Genomic DNA, 12596 nt, shown 5'->3' with positions numbered 1-12596 from the left:
GAAACGATACCTCGGCACACATAAGAGATTTCTGGGGGGAAATCAAAGGAACAGGCGCTTTCTTGTCACGGAGTACAGGCGCAGCATTGGGCGACGCTGTAAGGTGGGTGCCTGGGTGACTGGATGAGAGAGGGTTCTGTCATGATACAAATCAATAGCTGCTTCTCCTCTTACTATAATGCACTTAAGGTCTGATAATCTGCCACATCGACGGGGTTGTGTCAGTGAGACTACACCAGGGACAGTTACTTTACTGGAGGCTTGCTGCCTATTCTGCTTCTGTTGAAACAGTGTGCTACACTGTAAACAGAAATGGAACTTCCTTTCTAAGCCGGGAGTTCGGGTAAGCATAAGCATACACTCATCTCTAAACACTGTCTCATGTGGCACATATACAGACAGGAAACACTACAGCAAGAGAGAAAGAGACAGAGATAGAGAGAGACAGAGAGTGGGAGAGAGAGAGAGAGAGAGAGAGAGAGAGAGAGAGAGGAGGGGTAGAGGCACAATGAGAGTGTTTCAGGTCCCTCACCCTTGTTGCGCTGGGGAAGGTTAGCGGAGCTGCAGCCTTTCTCCACCAACACACAACAAACTCACTTCAATGTTCTTCAATGAAAATAAACACCAGATGCTCCCTCCATGCATACTGATTATGTGCGAGAGTGAGCGAAAGAGAGTGAGGACAAGAGAGAGGAAGACAGATGAAAAGTGAGAGAGTGGGAGAGAGAGAGAGCTATGGTAGTACAGCACCATAAGCAAGGCAGGGGCCCAGGGCAGAGATGGCAAATGTTGAACATCTAAAACTACATCCAAAGTGTGTAGAGAATTATAATAGACCTATACATTTTTTAATTACTGTAGCCCTTGAGCCAAAATGTTTGCCCACGCCGTGGTCTAGGGGATTTAGTTTGTTTCAACGTAATTCAACTTAGGGGAACTTGAAGAGTTTCATTGGAATAGGAAACATTAGTTTACATTGCCCAAAGACTATGAGAAGCATAAGCAATTAAAATAGAGAAGGCATCAACAGTATGGATGCAATGCAGGCAAAAACAAGCCTTTATTGTGAAGTGGGTAGCTGTTGATCTAAGTAGAAAGAAAACTATGTACGGATAAATGGTACACCAGACCTGACAGAAAGCCTTGATGCAGCTGCACTTTTTAATAAGGAAGACGCATATTACAACATAGCTTCTGGGACACTGACAACTGAAAACTAAAACGGATAGATGCCTAGTGGTGAAGGACCAGAGATGAGACGGTGTCGAGGGGCGCTGTGTTGTGCGTGTGTGTTATAACTGACCTCTGTGATCCGTGGGTTGGTACACTTGACATTGTTGCTGGACAGGTCCAGCCAGCGGGTGGTATAAGGGTTGATGGGTGGGCAGTGGTGGCGCAGGGTACAGCGACCTTCACCGCTACACCAGCCACACTGGAACTTCCTCTGGGCTTTCAGACACATGCCACAGCTGTCCCTCTGGGCCGCACACTTATACAGGTGAACTGGATGACAGAGGACAATGACTCAGCCATACAGTAGAGTGACGCTAAGGGAAAACAGCATTGGATTCAAACAGAACTTTATATTGACAAGTGTTCATTAGATTGACAAATGAACAGGGTTGTGTAGTGAAGCAGTGTACGGCATTCCCTGATTATTGAATTGGCTGAAAGATGTTTCTATTAGGGACAGATAAACCATTGCTGTTTATTCTCCATCTATTTGAGGTACAGAGTGTTTAGGCACTGGCATCCAGCTGAGATGATTTATCATAGACATGAAATATTATTTATGTCTTGGTAAAAAGTGTCAACAAATACAAGCGTGCGTGTGTGTGTGTGTGTGGAGTGTTACCTTGTATATTATCAGGGTTGTCAATAATGAAGTTGCCGTTCCAGACCACTGAGAAATCTACTGGCAACTCACTGATCTTCATTCCATCATAAAGATACTGCATAAGACAGAGAGAGAGGTAGAGAGATAAAGAGGTAAAGAGAGATTGGTAAAGAGATAAAGAGGTAAAGAGAGATTGGTAGAGAGGTAAAGAGAGATTGGTAGAGGTAAAGAGAGATTGGTAGAGAGATAAAGAGGTAAAGAGAGATTGGTAGAGAGGTAAAGAGAGATTGGTAGAGAGGTAAAGAGAGATTGGTAGAGAGGTAAAGAGAGATTGGTAGAGAGGTAAAGAGAGATTGGTAGAGAGATAAAGAGGTAAAGAGAAGTAGGGGAAGTGAGGAGGGAAGTGAGAGAAAAGAATGGCACGAGAGAGCAAATGAAAGAATGAGTGAGAAAAGGAGTGCAACAGAGAGAATGTCAACATGCAAACCTTAAATCCCCAACCCCAGAGCCTGGTGCTACAAGTTGGATGTCTCTGTAACATTGCTACAACCTCAGAGCCTGGTGCTACAAGTTGGATGTCTCTGTAACATTGCTACAACCTCAGAGCCTGGTGCTAGATGTTGGATGTCTCTGTAACTTTGCTACAACCTGAGAGCCTGGTGCTGCATGTTGGATGTCTCTGTAACTTTGCTACAACCCCAGAACCTGGCGCTGCATGTTGGATGTCTCTGTAACGTTGCAACAACCTCAGAGCCTGGCACACCATGTTGGATGTGTCCATAACGTTGCAACAACCCCAGAGCCTGGCTCTACATTTTATAAATTTCCATAACGTTGCTACAACTCTAGAGCCTGGCGCTGCATGTTGGATGTCTCCATAACATTGCTACATCCTTGCATCACCCCCCCCCCTCCATTTCACATAAACAGGAGAGGGAGAGCAGAGTTGGAGTCCTGCTACATTTCCCCTTCCTTCCCTTTGTCCAGAGCTGACTCTATTACCCTCATCCTCCTCCTAGCCGTGTGTGTGTGTGTGTCCTCTGAGAATAGAACTGGAACCTGTGAAAACCTGGCTGGAGGGCAGAGAAGAGCTTCACTGCAGTAGCAGTCCTGTGCTGTCCTGTGTAATTAACCCCCAGCCTCCCCACTAACAGGTTAGCACTGGTGGTTCAATGGGACCTGGCCACACCACTGGGTCAGGCGCCTCAGATAATGCTGACTCTGCTGACTGTATGACATGCAGTGTGTCATTGTTAGCCTGTATCACCTGCAGTGTGTTTCTGATAGCTTCTATAACTTGCAGTGGGTTACTGTTAGCCTCCATGAGCTGCAGTGTTACTGTTCGCCTCTACAACCTGCAGTTTGTTTCTGTTCGCCTCTACAACCTGCAGTTTGTTTCTGTTAGCCTCTACAACCTGCAGTTTGTTTCTGTTAGCCTCTATGACCTGCAGTTTGTTTCTGTTAGCCTCTATGACCTGCAGTTAGTCTCTGTAGGCTCCATGACCTGCAGTTTGATTCTGCTAGCCTTTATGACCTGCAGTTTGTTTCTGTTCGCCTCTATGACCTGCAGTTTGTTTCTGTTCGCCTCTATGTCCTGCATTTTGTTTATGTAGGCTCCATGACCTGAAGTTTGTTTCTATTAGCTTCTATGTCCTGCATTTTGTTTCTGTGCACCTCTTTGACCTGCAGTTTGTTTCTGTTTGCCTCTATGACCTTCAGTGTGTAAATGCAGTGGGTACCAACCGAGCTGTTCTGACACTGTACAGAGGAACTGTTGAAGCGGAGGGCGGTGACACGGTGGGTGACCCCCTGGATGTGGAGGACACACTCATAACCCCGTTGGCCGGACTGGGGTTGGGGAAGGTTCCGGGCCTTCAGCGTGATGGGCTTCACCTCCCCAGCTGGGATCAGAATCTCTTCTGAACGCACAAGCTGAGGACAGTCCTGAGAGGAGGGAGGTTAAAGGTCAGACAAACACAGAGGCTAGCTGTCCTCAAAAAGAAGCACCAAATCCCTTGACAGTGAAGAACGGGTGGGTCAGAGGTAGGAGTGGTAGGTGGGCTACACAGGCGCCCCTCCCTGGCTGGTTCTGTTAGTTGCTCACCTGGGAGGGCTGAGCTTAGAAAATGGATGCTGATGCTTTGTCACTGATGACAACTGACAGCGGGAGCAAACATCAGCCGGATCACACCACAGAAGGGAAGCCAAAAATAGTTACAGCGGTGTTTTGTGTGTTGTGTGTAGAGAGAGAGAGAGGTACTGTAGGTAAAAATGTTTGAAAGAGAGAGAGTGCTCCTCTGCAGCAGTAGCGTGTTCGTTCTCTCTTTCAGGAGGGATAACTTTCAGAATTCAGTGTTCATAGTACTGTCTGTGTATCCTTTAGAAATGGCACAGATTATGTGCTTTGTGTGAGACGGTGAAACATTGGCACCCTCGGTGTATGAACTCACTGTAGTTGGATCAGGTCATATTAGTGTTCTACGTGATGGACTTTGACGGGCTTCATAGATGCTTTGTGATTCAACACGAACAGACAGTATCTTTACAATCCGACAAACATTATCTTTACAATCCGATATTATCTTTACAATCTGACATTATCTTTACAATCCGACAGACATTATCTTTACAATCCGACAGACAGTATCTTTACAATCCGACAGACAGTATCTTTCCATTCCGACAGACAGTACCTTTCCATTCCGACAGACAGACCGCATGGTATGAACATGAAAACGTTATCATGTAAAAAAAAGAATACAGACACGCAGCGATAATGTGAAAACATCAATCCAATGTCACTGTTACAGACGGAAAATATAAAGGAATTGCGTTGCAAAGATAATGAACGCATAACTCCGGGTACAACCTACAGAGAGCGGCAAACGTCAATACGGACTGGAGCGGCTAAGCTATGTGTCTGTCTTAAAACATGCCCTCCATCTGAAAGAAGCAGGCGAGAAAGAGGAGTGAGCGAGGAGGAGAGGAGAGAGAGTGAGCGTGGTGCGTACCTCGGAGGCGTTGACGCGTCCCTCCTGGAAGGAGCAGCTGGACGGGTCGTGGGTACACAGGTTACGGTACTTGCACCAGTGGCAGCGGAAGGCGCTGTTCACGCACGACAGACACCTGGACACAGCAGTCAGACAGACGGAGAGGACAGACAGTCAGGATGCCTGTCAAGTGGGAGGAACGGCCACAGGACGGGCTTCCAGCGCCAAGGAGGAAACTAGTGCAGTGGATCCCAAGTGGGCACCTGCTGTTGATGCCCTTGTGGTTGGCACGGCAGTGCCTAGGCAAGCGTGCCAACCCAGCAGGCAGAGTAGTTTTGTTGGTTTCCAAAGTGTGTGTGTGTGCCCGCCTGTGTATGTGTAGGAGTGTGTGTTTCAAAAGATGCAGCAGCTACAGCAGCATCTCTTTAAAATGACACCCTATTCCCTTCATAGTACACTATGGCCTGCAGGCCCTGGTCAGAACTAGTGCGCTAAACAGAGGATGCGAGTGAAGGGCAGGAAGTAGACGTTGGCGCTTCTTGATGCGGTCATTACCATTAGACCAGTATTGTTGTAATGATGTGGTAATTACCCGCTGGCAGGGGCACTGCCACTACGCTGCCATAGATGCCCAGGGCATGCTGGGTATAGCGGGTTTGGGGATGTGGGCAGAGATACGGCTGGCATGGCGATTTCTGTTGTGTGTATGAGGTGTCCGGAGTTTTGTGTTCATCCTGTCCTGGATAAGATTAAGGATGGAGGATGCAGAGAACTGGCACACAGCACACGAGTCCCATGTTAACCGGATGACCATAGTGTGTGTGTGTGTGTGTGTGTGCCAATGTTCTGCTCCCTAAGGAGAGAATGTCGGAGACTGTATAGTGTAGATTTCAGCAGGTTCAGGGATCCTACAGGACGAAGCATGACGTTAGCCACGGCTGATCTGCTGTCCAGTTGATGTTCCTGGTACCTCCTGGTCTCTGTGAAAGTGTCTGGCATGACATCCTGGTCTTTGTGAAAGTATCTTGCATGAGACATCCTGGTTTCTGTGAAAGTGTCTGGCATATGACATCCTGGTCTCTGTGAAAGTATCTTGCATGAGACATCCTGGTCTCTGTGAAAGTGTCTGGCATAACATCCTGGTCCCTCCACAGTCCGATTCACTGCAGCCTTGTGAGTGGAACAATAACGTTTCTTTGGGCACCGTTTATTAACTCCTGAAAGGCCTCATTTGAATCTCTTTCAGACTTTTGAGTGGAATAGCTTAACTGTCTAATTAATATATTTAATATATTCTAGAATTTGCATTTCATTTTGTTGTGTTTACAAAGGCCATTGGTATTGTTAGAATACAACAAAGATTTGATTTCAAATAACAATGTATTTATTTCACTGTAGGCTATTGCTTTATGCTCATATTAAACAGTGATTATGCCTGGAATATGTACATATGAAATAGCTCATCTATTGAATGTTTTTTATTTATTAAGTCTTTCAGAAACCCAAGGATCTGGTCTTGTTCAATATAAAGTAGTATTTAATTTTTTTTTCTTTTTGGCTGTCCAGGAAAATGTGGTCTTAAAACTGCCTATAACACAAACTGTTTGCCAAACACATGTTATTAAAAGACCCATTGAGGAAACTTCAAAGATGTAGGGGGAAATTACTTTTAAAAATTAAAACTTCTGTTGTCAAGGAATTCATTGTTGGAAGGAGGTATAGTCTCAATGGGCTCTTTATTTTATTTCTGTGCTGAAAAGATAAATGATGTATACTTGTTTATGGTGAAATATTCACCAGTGTATCATGGGAGGAATCCCTGGCAAGAACTCAGTCAGAAAAGGCAGATTCACCCGCTGGCAAAGCAGTGTGTGTGGGTGTATGTGTGTTGGTGTGTGTGTGTGTGTATGTTCCTTGATTATTTGAGTAGATGTGGGAGCACTTTATAGTCTTCCCTGTGACTTTGTGTTCCACTCAGACATGCTCCTCTGGCTGACAGCAGACACAAGGACATAGTCTGGACGAAACTGAATGGAGGGTGCATTCACGTCATCAAAACAGCGGGCCAAGCCATCCAACACAGCCAGGAGCGAACCATAATCACAGCTCCTAAGTGGCGGGGATTCAGGCCTCTGTTGTAGAGCGAAGGGAAAAGCTCAGATCAGATTGCATTAGACATCACAGCAGCTATTTAAAGCTAGGAGGCTGAGACCGGCGGGAGGCATGGTTTGAAAGTGGGGACATGACTCTAACAGATTCACACAGCATTCGTTAAATAGTGTGGCCCCACACACATACTGATCTAGGATCAGGTTCCTTCTGTCCACATGGTCTTGTCCGGTGTGTTCTAAAATGGACGCTGGATCAGCAGTGAATATCGGGGTGTTGAGGAGATAGGGAAGATACTCACAGCTGGTGGACACTGCAGTTGTAGAACTTCACCTCTGTGCTGATGATCATCTGACCAGTCTCCTTAGAGTTTAACCTCAACTCTACACCTGACCAATCTAGAGTGAGAGAGAGGAAGGGAGGGTGTGGGGGTACAGTATGAAAGAGAGGGAGAAAGAAGGAACAAGGGAGAGAGTTGGGAGGGGGGCAGAGAGTAAAGAAAGGAAGGAGAGAGACACAGACGGGGAATGATGAATGAAGCACTTCCATGGATGACACATTATAGGGTGTAGCAGCCTAGGGCAACACTTCCTGGAATCACAAGGACCTGTTTAGAATACAGATGGAGGCACAACAACTGAACACTCCTTTTCCACCAGTTGGGAGTCTCTGCATCTTTCTCAGAAAAACAGAGCTCCTCCATCTCTAGCAGTCTCCCTCTATCCATCAGCTCTGGAGGGGGTCCAAAGGGCAGGTGGATGGTGCTCACTTCCCAGTGTGTTTCAGGCTCTACACTGGGACAGGTGGTTCTGAAGAGCCACCAGGTACCTGCTGAGGTCCAAGCTGACCCATCCGGACAGGCACTGCCACAAAACTAATTCCTTCCATCCCACTGTCAAGGTGACACACACACACACACACAAATACACACAGAGACAATATACACACACACACACACAAATACACACAGAGACAATACACAAACACAACACACACACAAATACACACAGAGACAATACACAAACACAACACACACACAAATACACACGGAGACAATACACAAGCACAACACTCACACAAATACACACAGAGACAATACACACACACACACTATACACACATCTAACTTACCTATATTAATAATATTTCTCCTTAATGATCCTAACCCAAATATTAATCCAAACAGCAAAAACTTTAAACGTAACCCTCAGTGCCTAACTTTGATCCAAATTCAAACCCTAACTAAAGTGAAATTGTTAACCTTAGGTCAAAGTAAAAGGAAATATCTAGCTCTCTCCCCCTTTTACTTCCTGGTTTGTTACCATTTACAGTAAAACATATCCACACACACACTTACACACACACACACACTTTCACACACAGAATATATACCATGTTTTATCTTTTTTTATTAATGCTCTGTTACTAGCATCATAAAAAAGCACCATCTGTATGTGCAGTGACTTGGCAGTGTGAGGTACCATAACCAGTACAAAACCCCCAGATATTCTAGAGTAAAAACAAATGCACATCTCTGGGTTATCAACAGCGTTATTGAATTATTTTCTGGGGGAGGGTGAGAGCCTGGTAAAGCTACACCAGTAAACAGATTGCCTGTTCTCCTGAATAAGCCAACCTCTCTCCCTCTCTTTCTATATTTCTCTCTACCTCTCTCTCCCTCTCAGAATGAGGCAGAAAACAGGCTTGGCTCTGGGCTCAGATGGTTTGCAGTGTGTGGGAGTTTTCAATGGCCCTAAGTGAACTGTCTTCTCACTGCACATGTTGGAGAAAAGCGTTTTTCCTTTCTGCACACTCCACACAACACTACATAGTTCAGATGCATTTCAGCTTTGCTTTCCAGAATCTATTTGTCAACTAGTAGCCAGCACACAGACAGTCTCCTGTTCTTGTTCTGTCTACCATTTTGTTTCCCCCCTCTCTCTTTCTCTCTCCCCTCCCTCTCTTCTCCTCCACTTCTACACATAATCAATGTATGTCTGGTCAATAATCTCCAACATGGTAAACGTCTGGGGATGATGAGTGTCAGGGTGGGAGTGTGTGTTGGGGGGGGGGGGGGGGTAAGCTGACTCACTACTGTCCTGAGGACTACTGGTTAAACATGGATGTCATCAACTAAACTCCCCCAAAGACTACTGTCCTGAGGACTACTGGTTAAACATGGATGTCATCAACTAAACTCCCCCAAAGACTACTGTCCTGAGGACTACTGGTTAAACATGGATGTCATCTACTAAACTCCCCCAAAGACTACTGTCCTGAGGACTACTGGTTAAACATGGATGTCATCAACTAAACTCCCCCAAAGACTACTGTCCTGAGGACTACTGGTTAAACATGGATGTCATCAACTAAACTCCCCCAAAGACTACTGTCCTGAGGACTACTGGTTAAACATGGATGTCATCTACTAAACTCCCCCAAAGACTACTGTCCTGAGGACTACTGGTTAAACATGGATGTCATCAACTAAACTCCCCCAAAGACTACTGTCCTGAGGACTACTGGTTAAACATGGATGTCATCAACTAAACTCCCCCAAAGACTACTGTCCTGAGGACTACTGGTTAAACATGGATGTCATCAACTAAACTCCCCCAAAGACTACTGTCCTGAGGACTACTGGTTAAACATGGATGTCATCTACTCATCCCCCTACTCTCCACTCCTGCACTGCATCAGTGCAGCGTGTTAGCACAACCGTGTTAGGCCAAGAGTTTTAGCCCCAGCTTGTTAGCCCCATGTGAAGGCATTAATGTGGCTGGCTCTCTTAGTCCCCATACTGCAAAAATATTTTTCTTGTTTTCTGGTAAAGAAATCTAACCATCCTTAAAATTTGGTCAATTTTTCTTAACAAGCTAAAGTTGCATTAGATAATACCGCTTGGTTTTAGAAAACATGCCTTGAATATCAAGCAATTAGTCTTGTTCAATTGGCAAATTATTTTACTTATTTCAAGTAAATATCTCCTCAAACAGAGTAAAATTTTCGTATATTTTTAAAGAGACATTTTGCAGAGCAGGCTCTGGTCCATCTTCCAGGACTAGTCTGGCGAGGGTCAGGGGAAGCTTGTTAGGCTGTCTGCATGGATACCACCCACAAGGGTTTGGATCAATTGTGGAAATGCATGGTGTCAGTGAACGGAGAGCAATGTACGCGTTAGAGATGGGAGAAGGACAGCAGGACAGTCCAACTTGTGCTTAGAGGAGCTTCTGCATGCTAGAAATCAGGGTTGCAACACCATGTCTTCAGACTCCTCTGGGTTAAGTGGCTCGCCTTTACTACAGCATCAGTTAATGAGGGTGAGCCGAGGTTCAAATAGTCAAAAATAATTGGTTGGTCACAGTGATTGCCTCCTTGAACAGATGCATCAGGTGTGTGTGTGTGTGTGTAAACCTACCTTGGTCCGCAGGAATAAGAGGAACATCTTTGGCCGCCGGAGACACACAAAGGATCTGGTTTCCGCTGACCTGTCCGTCCACCTCCGTCAGGTTACCAAAGGAACAGGTGATTCCAGCCGACAGGTCGGGAACATCAGACACATTCACCAGCAGCTACACAGAGGAAACATATGGAGAACGTCACACACAGGACCCCTCCCAGGAAGAACCACACTCTCCACATCATGTACAGATCCCCTAGTCGGGAGTTTCTCGAGACGTGGAGGACAGCAGCATTCTGGGAAAGTGCTCTCACTCAGTTTTGAAAGAGACTGTCCCATAGGCATAGGGTCACCAGCAACTAATTGGCTCATGAGGGCCACCAAGCCAGAACAACGCAACGTGTGTTGTTATGTATGATCACTGGTGGCAACTCGATTTCACGACCATATTAAAAAGCTGGAAACGATAGGTATCTGATGACAGGTGTAGTAGATCAGGACACATTGGTTTCCAGGGAAATTGGTAAAATAGTGAATTGACACATTTCATTTGTGTTTTGTCATCCTTTTCAGTTCATAGGAGCACACACATGCACATACACCCACCCACACGCACACACACACAAACACACACACACACACACACACACACACACACACAAACACACATAAATACAAGTGCACACTCATGCACATATACACAAACACAGAGAAAGGCGTTTGAAGTCATTCTCTAGAGAGCAGTTCAACACAGAGGCTAGAGTGAATGCTCAGCTGCTCAGCCTATAAATATCTTGAGCACACCGAGGGGGGTGGGGTGATCCGCTCTCCAGCCAATAAAGTGAGAAAGACTGGCTAATTACCAGGGTGGCATTTAAGAGGCATGTTCTGTTAGCTGTTATTTTGGGACGTTGTCGTTTGAAGTTTGCCTTTGTTTTATCTGCCTGGTACTAAACACTGCAGGGCTACAGGAACCGGGGGGAGGAGGGGGAGAAGGGAAAGAGAGAGAGGAGAACCGAGAGAGGAAATAGAGAGAGAACTGAACTGAAAGAGAGAGACAGAAAAAGTGAGATAGAACGGAACAAAAAGAAAGATAAAGACAGCAGAAAAGAAAAAGACAGAGTGAGTGAGAGAGCAGAATACCACAAGACCATAGTTTTCAAGACATGATGTATAATACAGGGAGGTGTAAAAGATAAGGATTCATCTCAGATGGACCTCCCCCAACACACACACACACACACACTTCCTATTAAGTTAATTAACTCTGTTCATCCATGAAACACACAGACACAGTCAGACTCAACAAACAACATGGTAACAGGTTTCTACTGTGAGCATTGTTTGTTTTTAGTCTGATTCCCTCTCTATTGCTATTCCTCCTCTTCTTTCTGCTTCCCTCTCTATCTCTTTCTCCTCCCCAGTCTCCATCATTCTCTCTCCCTCTCCTCCCCAGTCTCCATCATTCTCTCTCCCTCTCCTCCCCAGTCTCCATCATTCTCTCTCCCTCTCCTCCCCAGTCTCCATCATTCTCTCTCCTTTCTCCTCTCCAGTCTCCATCCCTCTCTCTCCTTTCTCCTCTCCAGTTTCAATCCCTCCCTCTCCTCCCCAGTCTCCATCATTTTCTCTCCTTTCTCCTCCCCAGTCTCCATCATTCTCTCTCCTTTCTCCTCTCCAGTTTCCATCCCTCCCTCTCCTCCCCAGTCTCCATCATTCTCTCTCCTTTCTCCTCCCCAGTCTCCATCATTCTCTCTCCTTTCTCCTCTCCAGTTTCCATCCCTCTCTCTCCTCCCCAGTCTCCATCATTCTCTCTCCTTTCTCCTCTCCAGTTTCCATCCCTCTCTCTCCTCTCTCCATCCCTCTCTCTTTTCTCCAGTTTCAATCCCTCTCTCTCCTCTCCAGTCTCCATCCCTCTCTCTCCCCTGTAATAGTGGTCGACTGATGTGTCTTTTCAGGACCGATGCCGATTCTTAGTGATCAGTGTGACCAATGACCTATATGTCTTCTCAGGGCTGATGCTCATTGATCACTATTATTAGTGATCAATGAGACCAATGGCCGATATTTGGGGGCCGATATTCATTTTAAGTAAAAATGAAAATGTTACTGTCGAAATTTTAAGTACAAACTCAAACACAAAGCTTTCTTTACATGCATTTAAAATAAGTTTGATTAAACAATAGACAACAAACATTTAATAATAGAAAACAGAAAATGTAAACCTTATATTTAGAAAAATAAAGGGTCGGGAGCTCCAAGC

At 45.5% G+C, this 12596-nt stretch overlaps 1 protein-coding gene across 4 annotated transcripts in view; it reads right to left on the bottom strand.

Moving 5' to 3' along the window:
- Positions 1-12596, bottom strand: part of plxna2 (plexin A2) — a 224199-nt gene that overhangs the window by 68798 nt on the left and 142805 nt on the right. For 3 of the 4 annotated variants that reach the window (XM_034295893.1, XM_034295894.1, XM_034295895.1), the window contains exons 7-12: positions 10355-10508; positions 7238-7334; positions 4849-4963; positions 3581-3781; positions 1856-1952; positions 1304-1503 (exon numbers count right to left, since the gene is read on the bottom strand). In XM_034295893.1, coding sequence (XP_034151784.1) covers positions 1304-1503; positions 1856-1952; positions 3581-3781; positions 4849-4963; positions 7238-7334; positions 10355-10508 — 864 coding nt within the window. Of the gene's footprint in view, positions 1-1303; positions 1504-1855; positions 1953-3580; positions 3782-4848; positions 6960-7237; positions 7335-10354; positions 10509-12596 lie in introns of those variants that run through there. The other variant, XM_034295896.1, reaches the window with a different exon arrangement.

This window comes from Esox lucius, chromosome 12, assembly GCF_011004845.1.
Source record: "Esox lucius isolate fEsoLuc1 chromosome 12, fEsoLuc1.pri, whole genome shotgun sequence".
Classification (NCBI taxonomy): Eukaryota; Metazoa; Chordata; class Actinopteri; order Esociformes; family Esocidae; genus Esox; species Esox lucius.
This window is presented reverse-complemented; position numbering and strand designations above follow the sequence as displayed.